At 42.7% G+C, this 22,775-nt stretch overlaps 1 protein-coding gene across 6 annotated transcripts in view; it reads left to right on the forward strand.

The window, feature by feature from the left end:
• USP6NL (USP6 N-terminal like) overlaps positions 1-22,775 on the forward strand; it is a 249,289-nt gene that overhangs the window by 89,453 nt on the left and 137,061 nt on the right. For all 6 annotated transcript variants that reach the window (XM_069765232.1, XM_069765235.1, XM_069765234.1 and 3 more), the window contains one exon: positions 17,242-17,315. Coding sequence is in view for 3 of the 6 variants with exons in the window: in XM_069765235.1 (XP_069621336.1) it covers positions 17,242-17,315 (74 nt within the window). In the remaining 3 variants the exon portion in view is untranslated. The remainder of the gene's footprint in view (positions 1-17,241; positions 17,316-22,775) is intronic.

Raw genomic sequence — 22,775 nt, forward strand, 5'->3', positions numbered from 1 at the left:
CTGCGCAGTGCAGTACTTTGCTCTACCCTCAACAGGGCAGACAAAGTACGCCTGCGCCGCAGCCGCAGCATGAAGACCAGAAGAGGACGTCATCCTATGAAGATGGGAGGCCCCGGACCGGACCGCGACTCCCACCGGATCGGACCGCCCGCCTGCCCAGGTGAGTATAATCTAATCTCTTTTTCTCATCTTTTAGGATACATCGGGGGCTTATCTACAGCATTACAGAATGCTGTAGATAAGCCCCTGATGCCGATGGGCTTAGCTCACCCTCGATTTTGGGGGTGACGGGTTCCCTTTAAGTGTGGCACAGGCAAAACTGACATTTTAGTAATAATTTACCCTAAAAAATTGTAATAAAGACTTGAGTACATCAAGCACACAGCCACTGAGAGAGATGTTAAATTAAGAGGCCCAGGCCTATTACAGTGGCATGTAAGTTCGGACATCCCTGGTCAAATTTACTGCTGTTGTTAACAGGTAACACTAGAAGTCCCAGAGAGGGGTCATTTTAACATTTCTACCTTTTGGAGCTCGAAAATTCTGGGACTTTAAAGTGAACTTGTCACCAGGTTTGGCCGATAGAAGTTACGGCCACCCCCTTTCAGGGCTTATATACAGCATTCTATAATCAGGTCCGATGGGTGTTGCTGGTCCGGAGCCACCCATCTTCTTGGGATCCCAATCCTCTTGCTTCATGTGAATGACGTGTCCCTGTGTCATCCACTCAGGCTCTCCGGCATCGTGCTCCTGCACAGGCGTACTTATCCAGAGCAAAGTCCTGCAGTGCGCAGGCGCTGGGCCCCTCTGACCTTTCCCGGAACCTGAGCGTTGCAAGTACTTTGCCCTTAACAGGGCAGATAAGTACGAATGGGTGTATAACACAGGGACGTGTTGTTTGTTGGGCTCTCCATGCCTGTGTTGTAACTCACACAGCCACGACACTTGCAGCTGCGAAGCCGATCAGTTGATCAGCCGGAGCGATCCAGGAAGCCGGGTTCCCTCTGCAGCCTATTCGGTAAATGCTATAGTTTGCCAAATAAGCCCTGACCCGATCAAATTCACTCATCTCTAGTTGTGACATCACCACTGCAGCCAGTACATGGAGGCCGCAGCTTCCTCCAGTAGACCTTTTATAAAGACTGGCTTGCACAAATGTTAGTCTTCATTTTAGGTCCTTAAATTTTACATGGCCATCTGAAGATGTACTGTAATTTTCTACTTTTCTTATCCAGTTTGGTTTTGCAAATTTCTTTGATCTGATCACAGTGTTGCATTATATAAGCCATTTTGGTCATACCATAGAACAGTGTTTCCCAAACCCTCAAGACATCAGGTTTTCAGAATTTCCTTAGTATTGCCCAGATGAGATAACTGGTGTCTGTTTCTGATGCCTTAATAATTCCATCACCGGTGCAATACTGAGAAAATCCTGAAACCATGATGTGTTGGGGAAATGCTGCACTTAAGGTACCACATCTAATTCCCTAGGAATATCTCTATATCCTATGAGACCCACATGAATAGCTGCAGTACCTTATTTCTGCACAGTACCTGGGAAAACTTAAGCCACAGTTGCCCCTTCTGCCTCTCCTGCTTGGTACTGTACTACATTGTTTTTATACATTTTAATTAGGAAATGAAGATTCAATGACATTTATAGTCAAACTATTGTGGGGAATAAGGCGTATACTACAGGTAATGTGCCTCTTAGACGCTGTCCGCACCTGTTTTTAGTGCAATTTAGGAAAAGTGTTTGTGCATATTATTATTATTATTTATATAGCACCATTGATTCCATGGTGCTTTACATGAGAAGGGGTTACATACAAATTACATATATCACTTACAGTAAGCAAACTAACAATTACAGACTGATACAGAGGGGCAAGGACTCTGCCCTTGCGGGCTTACATTCTACAGGATGGAGGCAATAGGTTGAGGGTTGCAGGAGCTCCAGTGTTGGTGAGGCGGTAGCTTCGGTAGTGGTGAGGGAGGCTGCAGGGTCAGCGTAGGCTGTAGGCTTTCCTGAAGAGGTGGGTTTCCTGGTTCCGTCTGAGGAAGCCGAATGTGGTTGATAGTCAGACTTGTTGGGGCAAAGAATTCCAGAGGATGGGGGATATTCGGGAGAAGTCTTGGAGGCGATTGGTTGAGGAGCAAATAAGTGTGGAGGAGAGGAGGAGGTCTTGGGAGGACCGGAGATTACATGAGGGAAGATATCGGGAGATTAGTTCAGAGATATATGGAGGAGACGGGTTATGGGTGGCTTTGTAGGTCAGTGTTAGTGATTTGAAGTGGATACGCTGAGGGAATGGGAGCCAGTGAAGAGATTTGCAGAGGGGGGAGGCGGAGGAGTAGCGAGGAGAGAGATGAATTAGTCGGGCTGCAGAGTTAAGGATGGTCTGGAGAGGTGCAAGGGTGTTAGCAGGGAGGCCACAGAAAAGGATGTTGCAGTAGTCAAGGCGGGAGATGATGAGGGCAAGCACAAGAATTTTAGTAGATTGACAGTTGAGGAAAGGACGGATTCTGGAGATATTTTTGAGCTGGAGGCGACAGGAGGTGGAAAGAGCTTGGATGTGCGATTTGAAGGACAGGGCAGAGTCAAGTGTTACTTCGAGGCAGCGGACTTCCGGTACAGGGGAAAGCGTGATGTCCTTTACTGCGATAGATAGGTCAGGTAAGGAAGATCTATGAGATGGAGGAAAGATGATGAGTTCAGATTTGTCCACATTGAGTTTGAGGAAGCGAGAGGAGAAGGAGGAGGATATGGCTGATAGACACTCTGGGATTCTGGGCAGCAGAGAGGTGACGTCTGGGCCAGAAAGGTAGATCTGAGTGTCATCAGCATACAGGTGGTACTGGAATCCATGAGACTTTGAGTTGTCCCAGGCCGAGGGTATAGATTGAGAAGAGTAGGGGTCCTAGAACAGAGCCTTAGGGGACTCCAACAGAGAGAGGGTGGGATGAGGAGGTAGTGTGGGAGTGGGAGACGCTGAATGTGCGGTTGGAAAGGTATGAGGAGATCCAGGATAAAGCGAGGTCTTTTGATGCCAAAGGAGGAGAGGATCTGTAGTAGGAGGCAGTGGTCAACTGTGTCGAAAGCAGAGGACAGGTCTAGAAGGAGGAGTACAGAGTATTGTCCGTTAGCTTTGGCGGTAAGTAGGTCGTTGGTGATTTTGGTCAGGGCTGTCTCAGTTGAGTGATGAGGGCGGAAACCAGATTGTAGATTGTCAAAGAGCCTTTTAACCAAAGAAGTCAGTGGTTAGCAGGGCAGCACAGTGGCTCAGTGGTTAGCACTGCAGCTTTGCAGCGCAGGAGTCCTGGATTCAAATCCTACCAAGAACGACATCTGCAAGGAGTTTGTATGTTCTCCCCGTGTTTGCGTGAGTTTCCTGCCACATTTCCTAAAGCTACTTTCACACTAGCATCGTACGACGCAATGCGTCGTGGCGACGTACCGACGCGTGCTGTGAAAGCGCAGCACAAACGGCGCAGCGGATGCAGTTTTACAACGTATCTGCTGCCCAATTGTGAGCTCCAGGGAGGAGGGGGCGGAGTTCCGGCCGTGCATGGGCGGTCGGAAATGGTGGACACAACGCACCAAAAAACGTTACATGCAACGTTTTTTGGAGCCGACGGTCCGCCACAACACGACGCAAACGTCGCACGACGGTTGCGACGTGTGGCAATGCGTCCCAATGCGTCGCTAATACAAGCCTATGGAGAAAAAATGCATCCTGCAGACAACTTTGCAGGATGCGTTTTTTCTGCAGAACGACGCATTGCGACGTGCGTCATACGACGCTAGTGTGAAAGTAGCCTTAGACATACTGATAGGGAATCTAGATTTTGAGTCCCAATGGGGACAGTTCCCATAATATCTGTAAAGCGCTGTGGAATTAATGGCGCTATATAAGTGCATAAAGTAAACAAATAAGTGTAGCTCATGTTCCTCACCAATTTTATTAATGACTTTTGGTGTTGTACAGCAATATAACATAGGTAAGAGAATCGTACTTTTGCCACAACCGCATCCATTCATTGTTATGGCTGTGTCATGGATGCTTTGTTGGAATAGATCATACACTTATACTATTGTACATGGAAAGTATAAACACTGATGTAATGAAATAGGACTTGGCACTGGAGTCTACCTAGCAGCACATCACCATTCCAGCGCTGTCAGCCAGCTCTGTGCTTGGGGGCTGCTCCAAGGAGAGGGTCTGCTTTTAATGAGTGTGCTTATGACCTAATTAAATTAAATATCTTCTGGCCTGACTTAAGGTACCGTTACACTAAACGATTTACCAACGATCACGACCAGTGATACGACCTGGCCGTGATCGTTGGTAAGTCGTTCTGTGGTCACTGGGGAGCTGTCACACAGACAGCTCTCTCCAGCGACCAACGATCAGGGGAACAACTTCGGCATCGTTGAAACTGTCTTCAATGATGCCGAAGTCCCCGGGTAACCAGGGTAAACATCGGGTTACTAAGCACAGGGCCGCGCTTAGTAACCCGATATTTACCCTGGTTACCATTGTAAAAGTAAAAAAAAACCAAAAACACATACTCACATTCCGATGTCTGTCACGTCCCCCGGCGTCAGCTTCCCTGCACTGTGTAAGCGCCGGCCGTAAAGCAGAGCGGTGACGTCACCGCTGTGCTCTGCTTTACGGCCGGCCGGCGCTGACACAGTGCAGGGAAGCTGACGCCGGGGGACGTGACAGACATCGGAATGTGAGTATGTGTTTTTGTTTTTTTTTTACTTTTACAATGGTAACCAGGGTAAATATCGGGTTATTAAGCGTTACCCTGCGCTTAGTAACCCGATATTTACCCTGGTTACCAGTGAAGACATCGCTGGATCCGCGTCACACACGCCGATTCAGCGATGACAGCGGGTGATCAGCGACCAAAAAAAGGTCCCGATCATTCCCCAGCGACCAACGATCTCCCAGCAGGGGCCTGATCGTTAGTCGCTGTCACGCATAACGATTTTGTTAACGATATCGTTGCTACGTCACAAAAAGCAACGATATCGTTAACGAAATCATTATGTGTGAAGGTACCTTTAGCTTCTTATAGTGGATCTGTGATGTTGCTCTACCTGTGAGCAGATTCATGTATAGTTTTGACTGTTAATTATTAAGTTGCCTTGATGGCTGATAAGTGTGGCGGGAGGTCTAATTCCTTGATTTTCTAGGATTTCATGTATGCATCCTTCTCTGTGATATTCTGCTGGGTAAGATCAGTCCTGATGTTATGGGGGCATTGTAGAGAGTTGATCTGGTGGATGTTTTGCAGCCTCTGTAGCAGAACCTTCCGAGGTGACGTGTAGCCTACATAGTAATTCTACACATACTACATAGGCAGAACTACTATAATTGTCTTACCGGAGCCCTGCTGTATAATCATTCTAGGCCATAAACAGCAGTTCTGAATACATATTCAAAGGCTGCAAATCTGAATGATCAGGACACTATGATGCTATTATTTGGAGTTAATTTTCATGTGCCTGATGGTGCCAAAAGAAGAAAAAAGTCTATTTGCGTGAGTTTTGCTGCGCGTTGCAGTCTAATGTGCGGGGGTAAAAATAAATCCGTCCTTTTTTTTTGTTCTCTCACTACTGACCGGAAAGCTTGTGTGAGCCTTATTCTAGCAGACAGCTCATGTCATTGCGTTCTTTTTCACACTTTACATCATACAATGGAACGGCCTTAAATACACAATGGCAGGGATTTCCTGTTTTTGACTATTGTCTACTAAAAATGTGTAATCGGAAGAATTAAATCCAAACGTTTCTTCTTTCCCAAGTATGGGCATGGCATCATTGTTTTGTGGAATTTAGTCTTGGCCTACCTCCTGTCGATCGGTATATAATGTATTTCCGGTGTTTTGTAAAAAGTAACGTTCTTATTTTACGAAAGGTCAACTTGTATCTTTCACTCGGCAGAAAATGATCTAAATTGACCTTTCAACTTGCAAAAATGACCAGCTAAAGGTTGGTTAGTAATGCCATGCCTTTGTTTTCTTGTCCCAGATTTCCAGGCTTGTTGTTTCTCTCCCTACCTGAAAAATGGCATCCTTGAACGATACGTCCCAGCATTTTTTTTTCTCTCACGATAAATGCTCTTTCCTGTCTCTAGAAACTGAATGCAGAAGTTAGAAAGATTTGGAAGTATTATACTTATTTATATAGTAGCAACTAAGTATAACTTCCGCAGAAGAGAATAGAATTTGAGAGGAAAAAAAAGTGAATATTAGGTGTTTGGGGTGTTTTTTTGCATTGCTGGGTGCACTTGGGCCTCACTTAACTCTGGAACTAAAGGAATGCAGCGCTTGTAAAGTATAATATCTCCTGTCATTATCTCCTTAAAGAGGACCTATTGCTTGCCATAAATTTGTAACTTTTTACCTGGTTCTCCTCAATATGGCCCCCTCTTTGCTATATGTAAATCAGCTTTTTATCAAAGTGGAAGTTGTACTTGACTTTTCTCTGCGGGAGTCTTCTTGAAGACACCACTCAGTTGGCTAAAAGTCTAGATTTACATAGACGGAACAGAGAGGCATATGTTACTGGAACAAAAGAAAAGCCATGCCAGCCAGATTCAGGAGATCAGCAACATTTACAACCACTGGCAAAAATTATGGAATCACCGGCCTTGCAAGATGTTCATTCAGTTGTTTAGTTTTGTGCCATGTCTGTGATCTGCTTTTATTCTACAAAATTAAAGTCATTTCAAATGCCAACTTTCTGGCTTTAAGAAACACTAAAAGAAATCAAAAACAAAGAATGTGGTAGTGAGAAATGGTTCCTTTTTTAACCAAGCCTAGGGGAAAATTTATGGAATCACTCAATTCTGAGGAAAAAATTATGGAATCATGAAAAACAAACAAAAAAAGACTCCAAAACATCACTAGTATTTTGTTGCACCACCTCTGGCTTTTATAACAGCTTGCAGTCTGAGGCATGGACTTAATGAGTGTCAAACAGTACTCGTCATCAATCTGGCTCCAACTTTCTCTGATTGCTGTTGCCAGATCAGCTTTGAGGTTGGAGCCTTGTCATGGACCATTTTCTTCAACTTCCACCAAAGATTTTCAATTGGATTGAGATCCGGACTATTTGCAGGCCATGACATTGACCTTATGTGCCTTTTTTCAGGGAATGTTTTAACAGTTTTTGCTCTATGGCAGGATGCATTATCATCTTGAAAAATTATTTCATCATCCCCAAACATCCTTTCAATTGATGGGATAAGAAAAGTGTCCAAGATATCAACATAAACTTGTGCATTTATTAAAGATATGACAGCCATCTCCCCAGTGCCTTTACCTGACATGCAGCCCCATATCATCAATGACTGTGGAAATTTGCATGTTCTCTTCAGGTAGTCATCTTTATAAATCTCATTGGAACGGCACCAAACAAAAGTTCCAGCATCATCACCTTGCCCAATGCAGATTCGCGATTCATCACTGAATATGACTTTCATCCAGTCATCCACAGTCCACGATTGCTTTTCCTTAGCCCATTGTAACCTTGCTTTTTTCTGTTTAGGTGTTAATGATGGCTTTCGTTTAGTTTTTCTGTATGTAAATCCCATTTCCTTTAGGCAGTCTCTTACAGTTCGGTCACAGACACCGACTTCAGTTTCCATTCGTTCCTCATTTGTTTTGTTGTGCATTTCCTGTTTTGGAGACATATTGCTTTAAGTTTCCAGTCTTGACGCTTTGATGTCTTCCTTGGTCTACCAGTATGTTTGCCTTTAACAACCTTCCCATGTTGTTTGAATTTGGTCCAGATTTTAGACACAGCTGACTGTGAACAACCAACATCTTTTGCAACATTGCGTGACGATTTACCCTCTTTTAAGAGTTTTATAATCCTCTCCTTTGTTTCAATTGACATCTCTTGTGTGGGAGCCATGATTCATGTTGGTCCACTTGGTGTAACAGCTCTCCAAGGTGTTCAGCACTCCTTTTTAGATGCAGACTAACGAGCAGATCTAATTTGATGCAGGTTTTAGTTTTGGGATTGAAAATTTACAGGGTGATTCCATAATTTTTTCCTCAGAATTGAGGGATTCCATAATTTTTCCCCTATGCTTGGCTAAAAAAAAGTAACCACTACTGACTACCATATTTTTTGTTCTTAATTTCTTTCAGTGTTTATTAAAACCAGAAAGTTGCCATTTGAAATGACATTAGTTTTGTACCATGTCTGTGATCTGCTTTTTTTTCTACAAAATTAAACAACTGAATGAACATCCTCCTAGGCCGGTGATTTCGTAATTTTTGCCAGGGTTTGTATACCAGGTAAAGTTCCGCACTCCACAATATTGAAATCGCAACACCAGAAAGGAAAAGTTGTGGAATTTTGTAAATCACAGGATAGATGGATATGTTAATCGTATGCAAATAGTAAATATACACAAGGAAACAAATGTTCAAATCACTTTGATCTGAGTGTCACACACAGAAATACACACACTTACACGCCTTGGCATGCTATAAATTATGGCATTAATGGTTGTCTCAGGAAAGTTTGCCACACTGCATACATTTGGGCATGTAATTCATCAAGATCCGCTGCTGTCAGCTACCTTTTGTAATTGATGACCAATGAAGTCACAGATGTGCTTGATGAGAGACAAGTCGGAGACTGTGCAGCAGGGGTGTCAAACTGCATTCCTCGAGGGCCGCAAACCATGCGTGTTTTCACGATTTCCTTAGCATTGCACAAGGTGCTGTAATCATGATGTGTAGGTGATTAAATTATCACCTGTGCAGTACAAGGAAATCTTGAAAATATGACCTGTTTGCAGCCCTTGAGGAATGCATGTTAACATCATGTAGGCTGCTCACAGTTGCACAAGCAACATGATGTTGAAAAACTCATGAGACACTTTTTTGGACAATACAGATACTCTTTAAATCCTGTCAAAAAGATCTTCTAAAATGTCGTAAATGTCAGTGATGTAGTCTGGTCTTAAGCACCTGCAATGTCATGAATAATAGGTTTCTGTTTATAGTTATCTCTTAGTTAAAACAACGTTCTGTAAAACCGGTCAGAACTTTGTTTTTTACAACTCTCTGGAGTCATACCACATGCTGACATGTTGACAACCTGCATATATGAGATTCTTGGGGTGAAATCCAATTGTTAAAGGGTGCTACTCACAGCAGAAACCCGGGCAACTCTACCACTGCTGAACATGACGTGAAACTGCCATTGACATGAGGCTGGCTGGAGCTTATAGATTGAGGACCATCTATTGATACATGTCATGACTGTGACCTAAGAGAATACAATAATGTTTGTTTTACCCTTGCAATATCAGCAGGCTTTTGTAATCCCTCATGCTGTGCTTGGATTACTGAAATGTTGGCTGTGGAAGGTTAATCTGTGGGCTGTTGGATCTGCATTCCCAACAATTTATCACAAAGGCATCTTTGTTAATCCTCAATGCAATGGTAATTGGTTCCCTAATTAAATTTCATCTTTACATTGTTTCAATTGTGCGCCTTACTACACAATAAATACAAATTGCTGTTCACAGCGTTGTGATCTTACATTTGTTGTTCTGCCAATATTAATAGTTTTATTTCAGTACGCTATTATAGCCAAAAAAAAAAAAAAAAAACTTTTCGTAAGGCCTTGGTTCAGCATCCAGGGTTTTGTGGCAGCCTGACATGGCCAGTGTGAAGATACTCAGTCTGCAAGCAAATGCCCGCATGCTGGGCTCCTCTTGTAATTGCTAGGCATCATGTCAGTGTGGTTCCCAGTTACATAATGACTTACACTGACGTCTAGTGACTCTTCAGTGGCTTCATATTTATTTCATGGGGAATTTAAGTGTTTGCTAAATCAAACTTGTCAATTGTAGCCTGAAGTATTTTTATGGGATTGGGAGCAAAAAAAAAAAAAAAAGCACCCCCCCCCCACTAATAATTTGTTTTACGTGGTATTGTAGCTTTGCTTCATTCACTTAAAGGGAACCTGTCACCAGGGTTGATTGATATGAGCTACCGTCACCACCTTTCAGGGCTGCTATACAGCATTTTATGTGCCCAACACGACCTGCAAGACCAGAAAAAGAGCTTTTATTATACTCCCCTGGGGGGCGGTCCTGTCCGAGGGGAGTCGCCGTTCTGGGTCCATCTTATGATCGCCGCCCTCCTTTTTGCTTCTTGTGGATAACTCGTCCCTATATCATCCACAGTCTCCCTACCTCGCACTCCTTTGTAAGTGTTCTTATCTCCGAGAGCTGCTACTGTGCAGGCACGGGTGGCACTATCTTGGGGGAGGAATTTTTTTTCTTCTCCAGCAAGATGACGCCGCCGCTTCCTGCGCAATAGTAGCTATCGGATCTCTATACACACCGATAGCTGCTACTTTTTTTTTTTTTTTTTACAATTAATAGTTCCAAGAATACTTATCTGGACACTAAACATGCAGTTACGCTGCTGTGCAGGTGCCACGGCTGTCACCTGCCTGCAGAAGGTTTTTTTTCTTCAGTATGTACAGTTATTCATTATGAAACTAAGGGGCAGGTCAGTGAGGGATCAGTGACCCGTCAGCAGACCCCGCCCCGGAGCATGGGCATATAATTAACACACAACTGAAAATTAAACATTAAAAAACAACCATAAGACGAATTTCATCAAACAAGGTATCATTTTAACTCCTTTCCTAAATACGCCATTCTAGTACTGCTCCGCAAACAGCAGTGCTAGTACGGCGCACCGATCGCATGGCCTCACGCTGAGTGCTGCAGCGATCGGGTGCCGGTGTCAGCTGTATGTGACCCCGCAGCAATGCCCATGATCAGTGCTAGCACCAATCGTTGCCTTTAACTCTGATGGCGCTGTCAATGATCGCGTTGTTCTTATGGTCTCCATGGAGACCCCCGGCCCCAAGATGGCCGCAGGGTCCTTCTGGGTCCTGCAGGGAAGGTGGCTTCCCAGTGCCTGCTGAGAGCTGGACCTGAGACGCCTCCTTCCCTGCCTGTCAGATGCTGCTCCGGTGTTCTGCATTGCAGAACATCAGATCAGCGATCTGATGTAGTACAGTGATGTCCCATACCGGGACAATGTAAAAAAAAATTAGTGTTAAAATATTTTTTTTTTACAAATTCCCCAAATAAAGAAAAAAAATGAAATATTTTTCCAATAAATACATTTATTTATATAAATAAAACAATAAACAATAGTACACATATTTGGTATTGCAGTGTCTGTAAAAACCCGCTCTATAAAACGGTCCCACTAGTTAACCCCTTCAGTTAACACCGTAAAAAAAATAAAAAAGGCAAAAAAAATCTTTATCATACTGCCGAGCAAAAAGTGCAATAAAATGCGATAAGAAACGAATGTGAATAAAAATAACGCTGAAAGCGTCATCTTGTCCCGCAAAAAAGCCTTCCTACAGCTCATCAGCAGAAAAATTTACGTTATAGCTCTCAGAATATAGCAATGCAAAAATAATTTTTTTCTATAAAATAGTTTTAATTGTGTAGAAGCGCCAAAATATAAAAAAAAAAATGAAAAAATGAGGTATCGCTGTAATCGTACTGACCCGAAGATTAAAGCTGCCTTACTAATTTTACCACACGCGGAACAGTATAAAAAAACAAAAAGCAGTTCCTGAATTGCTGGTTTTTGTTCATTCTGTCTCCCAAAAATCGGAAAATGGTACCCATAAAAACGTCAGCTCATCCCACAAAAAAACAAGCCGTCACATGACTCTGAGAGCTATAATTTTTCCATATTTCACACGACAAACTGGTGATGCAAAAACTAGTTTTCGCAATTAAAAGCGTCTTTTAGTGTGACAGCAGCCAAACATAAAAGCATGATATAAATCTTTTATTGCTCTTATTGCCCCGACTCGAAGAATAGTTACCTAATCACTTATAAGGCACACGGAACGGCGTAAAAAAAAATCAATTCTTCACCTACTGTTGATTTTTTTTTTTTTTTTTAAATTCTGCCTCCCAAAGATCGCAGTATGGCTAGGCGCACATTTATCCTGTGCCTTACACTGAGCGCTTACACCAGGTTTTCTTTGCAAATCTCTGAAATACGTGATTCAGACAGAACCCCCGGCGGAAGATTCCCTATAATGAGGCAGATGGAGGTACTGTGGATGCCATAGGACCGTCGGACGCAGTTTTGTTCACTTCTGAAAAGTAGGACACTGCTGAGTAGAGGCCAGACAGAGTCCAGAGTAACTCTGCTGCCTCATAGTGAATGGATCCCCCGGGAAGAGGGTGTTCATCTGTCACGTCATTTGGAGATGTAGATGGAAACCCCGATGTAAGTGATCAGCGTAAAGCATCGGATAAATGTTATGTAAAATGTTCCCAATAAAAGCTTCAACTCAATCCACAAAAAACTAAGCCCTCACTCAGGACTGTCAACTGTTAACGGAAATATAAGGGTTTCCACGTTACTGGTAGCACAAAGGCTCTGGAAAAGCAAAATAGCTCCTCGCCCCCCAAAGAAATTCATCAAAATCTTCGCTCTCAAATCCAAGTGCCCCTCCTCCATTCTGAGCCCCAGTGTGTCTAAGGCTACTTTCACACATCAGGTTTTTGCTGTCAGGCACAATCAGGCAAATTTTGTAAAAAACGGATCCGTTTTTTTCCCCCGCCGGATCAGTTTTTTTCAGAGTTGTATTAGCGCCAGATTGCGACAGATAGCTTAACGTTTCATCCGTTTTTTGCCGGATCCATCGAAAAATAACTCGGCAGGCTCTGCAGAGCTCCACCTGTGTGAGGCAACACAGGCAAGCGGAGCCAAACAGCCTAGGGAACTGAAAGGCCTGGCACCCACAGCGTACACGGGGGTGCAGTCGCCCACGGCAAACTGTCTTGGAGGTAGACTGGTGTGTTGGCCGCATGTTTCCTGGCTGCGATCTGGAGGATATAGTGTGCTGTCTACTTTATGTAAGCTGAACATTAAAGAGACGGTTTGCTTTGACATGAAAAGGAAAAGTTTGAAAATTGCAAAATTTTTGCCAAATTTCCTTTTTTCCCCCCACAAATAAACGCAAGTCATATCAAAGAAATTTTACCACGAGCATGAAGAACAATGTCACGTGAAAACAGTCTCCGAATCGGTGGCATCCATTGAAGCGTTCCAGAGTTATCTCATAAAGTGATAGTGGTCAGAATTGTAAAAATTGACCTGGTCTGGAAGGTGAACGGGTTACTCAGTATAACGGCGCCGACCTGACACTGTAGGTTACTGTGCACAATCCTGCTGACAGTGACTGAGCCAATTTTGACCTTTAAAGGTAACCTAAGGGGTTAATGCTGGTTAGGAAACCTGAATATACTTTAAATCCAAAAATAGGTTTAAAGGGACTCTGTCACCCCCTCCAGCCATTAGAAACAAAGAGCCACCTTGTGCAGCAGTAATGCAGCATTCTGACAAGGTGGCTCTTTTAGTTCTTGGTGCAGTTAAAGCCAAAATAAAGCGTTTTAAAATTTTGCCCAAATACCTGTCTTCAGTCAAGGAGGCAGGTCTTAACCCCCCTGCTGCAAACGCCACACTGCCGTCACTCAAATCTTCTTCGGCGCCGCCCCCTCCACACTGTTTTCCAATCAAATCCAGCGCCTCCGCTGTTTATTACTGGCTGGTGCAGGCGCAGTGAGCGCTGCCCGTCTGACCTCAGATGCAGTCTTGCAGACTGCTCCTGTGCGGCCACCCACCTTGTGAATCCCAGCCCCGCAGTGTGTTATGCATTATGCACAGTGCGGGGCTGGGATTCACAGGCAGGGCGGCCGCACAGGCGCAGTCTGCAAGACTGCATCTGAGGTCAGACTGGCAGAGCTCACTGCACCTGCACCAGCCAGTAATAAACAGCGAAGGCGCCGGATTTGATTGGAAAACAGTGCGGAGGGGGTGGCACGCGGCACCGAAGATGATTTGAGTGACGGCAGTGTGGCGTTTGCAGCAGGGAGGTTAAGACCTGCCTCCAGGACTAAAGACGGGTATTTTGGCAAAATTATAAAACACTTTATTTTGGCTTTAACTGCACCAATAACGAAAAGAGCCACCTTGTCAGAATGCTGCATTACTGCTGCACAAGGTGGCTCTTTTAGTTTCTAACGGCTGGAGGGGGTGACAGTCGCTTTAATACTATTTGCGCATTATAAGATTACTGGTAAAGTACAATTTAGTCATATTTAGTGAGCAGATCTATTAGGGTATTGCAGAATTCTTTCTCCTAAAGTAAACCTTTTGTTGGATGTTTTTTAAATTGAAACTTGGCATCTCCTCCAATTCCTGCTGCTCCTCTGATGTTTGAACAGTTTTTTTCTCTTCTGTGCCCCTGCATCCCAAAGTTAATGGAGCAGATTTGCTCTTCAGCTGACTGGGAGTATACCACAGAACTTCTTTGTGGTAATTTTTTGCTTTTTCTGCTCTGAGGCCGTCTAAAAACCATGCCGGACCCACAATTGTAGGAAATCCAATGTCTGGTCCTCATTCAATGCATCAGACCTGTATAAGGAGTGTGTGCAGTCTAGTAATTGTCTTGGACTGCTCCAGCTTTCTTCTCAACTATCCAGGGAAGGGTCCTGACAACGGATGCATATTCTTCGCTTCTTCTAGGCTTAGAGCAGTGTTCCCCAAGTTCGGTCCTCAAGAGCCACCAACAGGTCGTGTTTTCTGGATTTCCTCAGTATGGCCCAGGTGATGGAATTATTGCCTGTCTAGATGATGGAATTCTCACCTGGGCAATACTAAGGCAATCCTGAAAACATGACCCGTTGGTGGCTCTTGAGGACCGAACTTGGGGAACACTGGCTTAGAGTATATGCCAGTCCAGTTGTCTGGTGCTGTTATTTTTTCCTCCTCAGACACAGCACCCATTGCCTTCAGAATAAGACACTTCTGTGTCCATATCACACTGAAGGACTCTGGGACATATATTTCTTTTAGTTTATTAGGTTTGTTGGCTCTCGGTCCTCAAAATCAAACGTTGAATCGGCTCAGACAGCTGTTTAGGGCCTGGGATTGGGGAAAGTGATGTTAGCACTCTTACATTTCCATAGTAAGGCACATTTCCACGGAGAACAAAAGGGTAATGAATTTCTCCAATAAACTAGGAGCATGAATGGAGGTCACTGGTGTTCTGGTTTTATCTACCTCATGTCCCGACGCTGTTACTGACAAGGGGAAGGAGAAATCAAAACTGGCACTTTTGAGATCCGTTTTGTCTTTGGCAGCGCAGTGAGAATAGTGGGCTGATACTGGTTCATCTTCACCGTACAATGGCTGGGATGGATATAAATCTATCTAAAAGTTCAGCTTCTTGTGTGAGCTCCTGGCGGCTCAGTATAAATGGTCTTTGTGACTAGTTAATTATTAGCGATCCGTCTGGCTTTCTTTAGTCTTGATGTGTAGGCGTTTTGTTTACAGCACCTACAACATTAATCTTAAGGAGGCACAACATGAATACAAATGGACGCTGGCAACCTTTCCTAGGCATCCGATGTAAATGCCAAGAAAAGTGGACAGTCAAGTTAATTAAATGTCCCTTGCGGAGGAGTGCATTAATAACCCTCTGGATAGACGCAGCTGTAATGGACGGGATTCTGCATGGCACAGAGGTTCTTTTTGTTTCAGCGGTTTCTGTTCAGTAGGTGCGGTCATTATGGTTATTAACCCTGCGGTGCTGGCATGTTCTGTGCGGTCATTATGGTTATTAACCCTGCGGTGCTGGCATGTTCCCTGTCCTGTACTTGGATGAGCCGCTTCTTCCTAAATATATTTTACTTGCCACATCTCAACAGCGTGAATTTAATTGCTAAAAATATGGCTTACAGATGTGTGCTGAGCACAAAAGCATCTAGTAACCCTGCGGATTATCTGTCATGGCTTGTAGTTTGACAGCGGCTTTATGTGAAGTAAAGCTGCTACACCCGGTATGTGCCTTACATCTCGGCTAGGTGGCTGGTAATTGTCATGCAGTGCTCCTTGATCGTCCTAGAAGCCTAGGAAATAATAACACTGCTCTGGAGTAATGCCCTCCATGCATGCAGTGGCCTGTGGGCGAGCAACAGCGCTGCGTCAGAATCGTGCATGCTTCCGGAACTGCAACAATGGTTCAGGGGTGGTAAGGACAATGACGAGCAGACCTCTCCTGGCACTACGTAGCAAACTGTAGTCGGACTTATACATCCAGACACTGACTTGTGAGAACAAGGGACAAATAGATGGTCTTCCTGGACACACACAGAATAAATGGAACATGATAAAAACAATAGGCCGGTTTCACACCGGGTGTATATCCCGGTTTGGATGTGTTTTAGGGTGTAAAAAATAGAAATAAAACCAATAAAGGATCGATTAATTGGAATGAGGACTATTTAAAAAAAAATGTCTTCCTCTTGACTGTGATATGTTTTTACCTAAATAAGAATATGGAACAACTTTTTCTTTTTGTAAAGCACTGAACATTCCCTGAACACTACACGGTTCTCTGAGACCCCTCTAGTATAAATGGAGATTACAAATGGAACAAAAATGGATACAAAACTCTTAAAACTCATTAATGTCAAAGAGGACTGCAAATGCTGGTGGTCATGTAAAATAAAGCCAGAGGTACTTGTCCTCCTGCTGAGCTCTGTGTTTTGGGTGTAGCAGTGATGTCCTGTTGATCACCACATCAGCCTAACACTGAGCTCAGAAGCTCGTGCTGTGTACATCAGTATTACCGCTTAGCCCAGTGTTTGGCTGCAGTGGTGATGTTTGATGTCAACGCTGCAACCAAAACATGGGAGACTGGAGCAGGAAAGTGAATGCCATCTGGCTTTATTGTACATTCCTGCAAGTGTTTTGAATCCTCTTTGCACAAAGTGTAAAACCCCTTGTAATACTAAAATCAGCCATCCGCGTGGACTTGGCGTGTGTCCGACTTTAGGCACCCTCAATGATCTGACTGAGGACCACAGAATTCCAGAGTGGACCTTGTCACCTTAATACTTTAGTAGGCATAATGCTGATTTTTGCAGTGTCTATGATTTTGTTTTGCAAGTTAGTCTCCAGGGGCCTCCTCTGTCAGCTTATTGGTGGGGTGCCAGAAGTTGGATTTGATACTAATAAGGTTCAGCCTTCAATATCCGTTACCCAAAAAAATCTGTAAGGAGGAGTTGCTGGAATACCTATTTCTAAGTCAATATAGAATTGTATGAAGCTCATTGTGTTTTCCCTTTTGTACAGATCCAGATTCCGAACAGGATGTGGCTTTTAAATCTGCACAAGAACGAGCCGACATAGTTGCCAAATATGACAAGGTGAGTCTGCTCATCGTTATGTAGACGCCCTTGGCAGTAATTGACAGTTTGGCCGGTGCAGCCAAGCTTCTGTCTCTGTGATTTCTTATGTGCCAGTTATGTACTCCTTGCCCGGCCAATCACCACTGCTAGGAATGATTTTTTTTTAGTAGAAAACAGAGCCTGACTTGGTTTTCCCTGCACATACAATTTGTGCTGTCATTAGGGCCCTGTAACAAGGTATGTACATCACACTATCAGGACAGATTTTCCTCCCCTTGAAGTAATATTGTGGTGTGTTCTCTGGAGTGTGCATTGTGCTCTCGGCCTGCCAGGATTTTGGAGGTGCCCACTGCTGATCCTGCAGCCACGGTCGGTGCCTCCCAAATCCTGTCTGACCGTGCACACTGTCAATTATTGAGTGCTGAATGCTCATATGCAGATCCCTCCATCTTTTTTACATCCTTGCATGTGTGTCTGTAAACTCCAGCCCCCATGTTCCCCGAAACAGAGATGCATAATTAGAAGCCCATATTAAGTTGTTTTTCTCTGCACTTTTCTGCTGTTTTCTCACCTCTTAGCAGCACTGACTACACGAGCGGAGCTGTGATCATCACTGTTCGACAAGTGGCAAGAGCTCAGCATGCGCACGGAAGATCTGGCCACATTCTACCAGGAGGGAATTTATTTTAACGCTGCATGCTAAATCCCTTTGCTGCTTATAATGTACACTAGGTTGCGTGGCTGACTTGTTACTTTCAAGAATTTTTTTTACATTTTTTTTTTGTTATATTATTCACTTTGCTGATGCGCAACTACTCATACCCATGCTATTACTGCATATGGTGAGAAATAATATGGGAATTATTAAAAAAACAAAAAAAAACATTTGTCATTTAATAATTTTATCTAATTAAAATGTTGTATGGATGAACTGCAAAAAAACAAGGCCAAGGCTGCTTATGCTTTAAAATGCTAAATGAGCATTTTGTACCTCCAGAAGCCCTGCCTTTGCTTCCCCGTACCTTTCTTTATTCACGGGACCACGAGAGGTGATGTGGTGCAGCCAATCGCTGGTCTCAACGATGATGTCACGTAGACAATGTAAGACCGCTGTGCCCTCTGATTGGCTGCGGTAGTCATATTGTAGACATGTCATCATTGCTTGAGAACTAGATATTTTCACACAATCTTGTATTTTCACAAGCTAATTGGAATAACTACACTAAGAACATGTTAAATATGAGCAATGGTTTTACTGCTTCATGCAGATTCTGTCCACTAATCCCTGAAGTCGAACTGTACGGTTTTTAGTAAAAACGCATGAAAAAATCAGGCTGAAGGGGTTTTCCACCACTTTGATATTGATGACCTACAGTTAGGTCCATATATATTTGGACAGACAGCATTTTTCATATATATGGACCTAACTGTAGGCTTCCAACAGAACATGAATGTCAAATGCTTCCAAGGCCAGGTGACTGGCTCGTCTATTCCCGAATATCCCGTTTCTTTACCATAGGAAAATATGGGGTTGCTTTTGCTGTATGTATTGAATCCTTAGATGGTGTTACCTGTAATTATCTGTACTCACTATGTGGAATTACTGCCCTATCCGTTTTGAAGCATTTGACTAATCTCAGCAGAGCGTTACATTATGCACAAATGACGAAGATGTGATTTGCTTCAGATCACGATTTCTTCCTTTCCTTCATACCATTTGCTCCCCATCATTCTAGTACAACTTTCTTTGTTTCATCTTCCTATACAATCCAGAGATGCGCAGCTTTCATAGATTTTTTTTTTCTCAACGAAAGTCTAATCCAATCTTCCTGTTCATGAGAGTTCCTAGCAGTGTGCGTCTTTGGATAAACCGTCTGGATTTATATCCATGAAAGCATGTTGTGATTGAAGACTTTCGCAGTGATGCACCCACCTCCTGTTTTAGTTTACTTTTCTAATGTGCTCTTCCAGGTCTTTTGTTCGTTCTGCGCACAGCCGTGCATTCCAACCATTTTCAGAGTGTGCCAAGCTGTTAATTTGGCCAATCCTACAATTTCTGCTTTTCTCTTGGATACATTTAGTTTTCAGCTTAATGATGGCCTCCACCTGCCTTGACATATCACATTGACATATCACATGTACTGCACATGAGGAAATCCCATATACAGCAACCAAATTCTAATTGAACACTTGCAATGAAATTGGTTGTCGATATTTAACTCCCTCCCAACAACCACCGTACATGTCTGGCACAGCAGGCAATGAAAAAGCCGACTTATTCAGCGGGTATCAAAACTTTTTCCACCAGTATTGCCACCCATAAAAATTTGTAATATTCAATTGAAATCCTGAGATCTTTTTGGGTGGAAAAATAAAAATAAAGAATATAACGGGTTGCATAAATATGCCCATTCTTAATCTAATACTGTGAAGTACCCTTTGAATTTCTGGCAGCATTTAGTTAGTCCATTTTGGCAGGAGTCTATCATCATAGTACATCTAGATTTTACAATCTGTCCCCACGCTTCCTTTCAGTAGCATGCCAAATCTGGTAGATTGCAAGGTCAACTCCTGTGTACAGTCCCCTTTAAGTCACCTACAGGTTTTTATTTGGATTCAGATCTGGGCTCTGGCTTGCCCATCCCAAAGCTTTGATCTTCTGATGAAGCCCTTCTTTTGCTGATTGGCATGTATGTTTAGTGTTTATGAAAGGTGAAATTCCTCTACATCTTCAGCTTTTAATGAGGCCTGAAGGTTTTTGTTTCAGAATTAGCTGATATATTTGGAACTTGCATTAATTCCCTCCACTTTAACTAAAGCCCCAGTTCTAGCTGCCAAAAACATCCCAAAAGCACAATGCTGCCTCTACCATGGATCACTAGGGTATGGTATGCTTTTGGTGATGTGCGGTGTTGACTTTGTGGCAAATATACCTTCTCCTTTTAGAATTATGGCCAAAAAAATCCAACCTTGGACTCATCAGACCACGACGCATATTCCCACAAGCTTTTGGCAGACTTTGTGTAGATTTGGCAAAACATAGCCAGGATTTGGTGCTTTTCTTTGTAAGACAAGGCTTCTGTGTTTCCATCCTACACCACAGGCTAGATATATGAAGAATACAGGAGATGGTTGTCACATGCAGGAATTCCTTGTCTGCGTCAATTTTTGAAGAACGTCCAGTTTTAGCTAATGTCACTGTTGTGATAGATTAAAACCACCTCTTGATAACTGACCTCCGTGTTCACTTTGTGCGGATTTCTGTTGATTTGGCAACTCGTTGGCTTAGCAAATGGCATTCCCAATCGTCTTCAGGAAAAGCTGCTCCCCAAAAGCCGAGTGGCGCTCCCTCTCTTCTGAGCCATGTGCCCAGACAGTGGTATAAGGCCATATATACGATATTGCAAGACTTGGGAGAAATTATTCACAGGTTTGTTTTTTTTTTTGTTTTTTTGTTACTAGTTAGCCATTGTAAAGATGAAACCTAAATCATCTTTTGTAATAAATGTAAGTTATTTTATTTTCACACAGCCCAATGATAAAGAAATCGGTCAAACCTATGTGGGATAAAACTACTCCTCACTAGGTAAATTTCTTGAGGGTTGTAGTTTCCCAATTTATTTTTCTCACATTTTCTAAAATGAAAAATTTAGAGCTAAAGCACTATTTTAGTATAAAAAATATATATATTTTTTTCATTCCTATGTCCCAGAAGTAAAAAATCCTTTGAAGCAGCTGTGGGTTCAAAATGCTCAGCACATCCCTTGATGAATTTGTTGATTGGTTTAGGTTTTGAAATGGTGACCCATGTGGAGATTTTCAACTATTCTGGCACTTTGGAGGTTTTGCAAGTGGCACTTGCAAGCTATTCTAGCCAAATTTGCACTTCAAAGGCCAAATAACATTTTTCTCTTGAGCCTTACTTACTATGCGTCACGTATTGGGTATTGACACACTCCGCAGAAATTTCTTCACAAATTGTGTAGTCTATTTTCTACTAAGAAAAATATGTAGCTTAGGCAACATTTTGGTGGGGAAAAAATATTTTAATTTTAACTCCCCAAGCTATAGAAACACTTGTATATCACCTGTGAGTCTAAAATGGTCACTACACCCCAGACAAATTCCTTGACGTGGTATAGATTCCAAAATGGGGTCACTTGTAAGGGGTACTTCCGGGGCTATGCAATAGCAATCATTCTACATTGCATGAATTCTTGCGAGGCACCTGATTGTGGATTTGAATACTTTGATAGGGGGTTGTGTATAAAATGTTATCACTTGTGGGGGGGTTCTAATACGATGGCTTCATAGGTACAGTATGTAAAAAAGTAAATCACTTTTTTTTATGCCCTTACCATGCAAAATCGTTTCTTCCTCAAAACTCTGCTTTACAATGGCATCATTTGTAAAGTTTGAAAATTTCAAATTACCAGATTAAGTGACACGTCAGATATGAAGAATGGGGCTCTGTCAGGAAGGTAAGGGGTTTTTAAAAAAAATCCTTTAGCTATGGATTACCGTAATTAAAAAAGTAAACTCGCCCTTCGCATCCAGTGCTGGCCAACTCTAAGGCTATGTGCACACGTTCAGAATTTCTTGCAGAAATTTCCTGAGAAAAACCTGAAATTTTCTGCAAGAAATCTGCATGCGTTTTTTGCACGTTTTTTACCACGTTTTTGGTGCATTTTTTTTGCGGATTTTTCCAGACATTTCCCAATGCATTATATAGTGGGAAATCCGCAAATAATCCGCAAAATTAATGAACATGCTGCATTTTTTACAGCAATGCGTTTTTTTTTTCGTGGAAAAAAACGCATCATGTGCACAAAAATTGCGGAATTCATTCTAAATGATGGGATGCATAATGTATGCTTTTTTTGCGGTTTTATAGCGAAAAACCACGAAAAATCAGCAATGTGTGCACACAGCCTAATGGTTATCAGTTTTCTCTTGCAAAGGTCCGCTGCAGTGGTCAGGTGACAAACAGTGCGTCACAGAGAATTATCCAGTCAGTGGTTCTATGACCTCTGTAGCGTGGATTACCGTACTTTTTTTTTTTTTTTTTTATAGCACTAATCCTTGCCTGAAATGTATTTGTTGGACAACCCCTTTTAAATTACTTATTAATTTTTAAGATAACAAGCAACAGTTGCCATGAAATGGCTCATCAGACCACTGACAGATTGCTTTCAAGCATGTGAAAATGGCAAGGCTACCTAGGAACATGGCTATAATTCCAAAATGTATATTTTAGATGTTTTAAAAATACTTTTCATTAAACCTGAAATTCATTTTAATATCGCCTTTGTCTTTTGCTTTAAATTCATTTGTATGAGTGTAAGCGGTAAAGTAATGAAACTCTTGAGTCTTGACCCTTTCCCAATACTACAGGACCTGACTGTATATGGCTGCTTTCTTCTCTAATGTGCACACCTATATCATGTAGCAGAGTGGTCCACAATTTAATGCCGCTAT

This window comes from Ranitomeya imitator, chromosome 4 (assembly GCF_032444005.1).
Source record: "Ranitomeya imitator isolate aRanImi1 chromosome 4, aRanImi1.pri, whole genome shotgun sequence".
Lineage (NCBI taxonomy): Eukaryota > Metazoa > Chordata > Amphibia > Anura > Dendrobatidae > Ranitomeya > Ranitomeya imitator.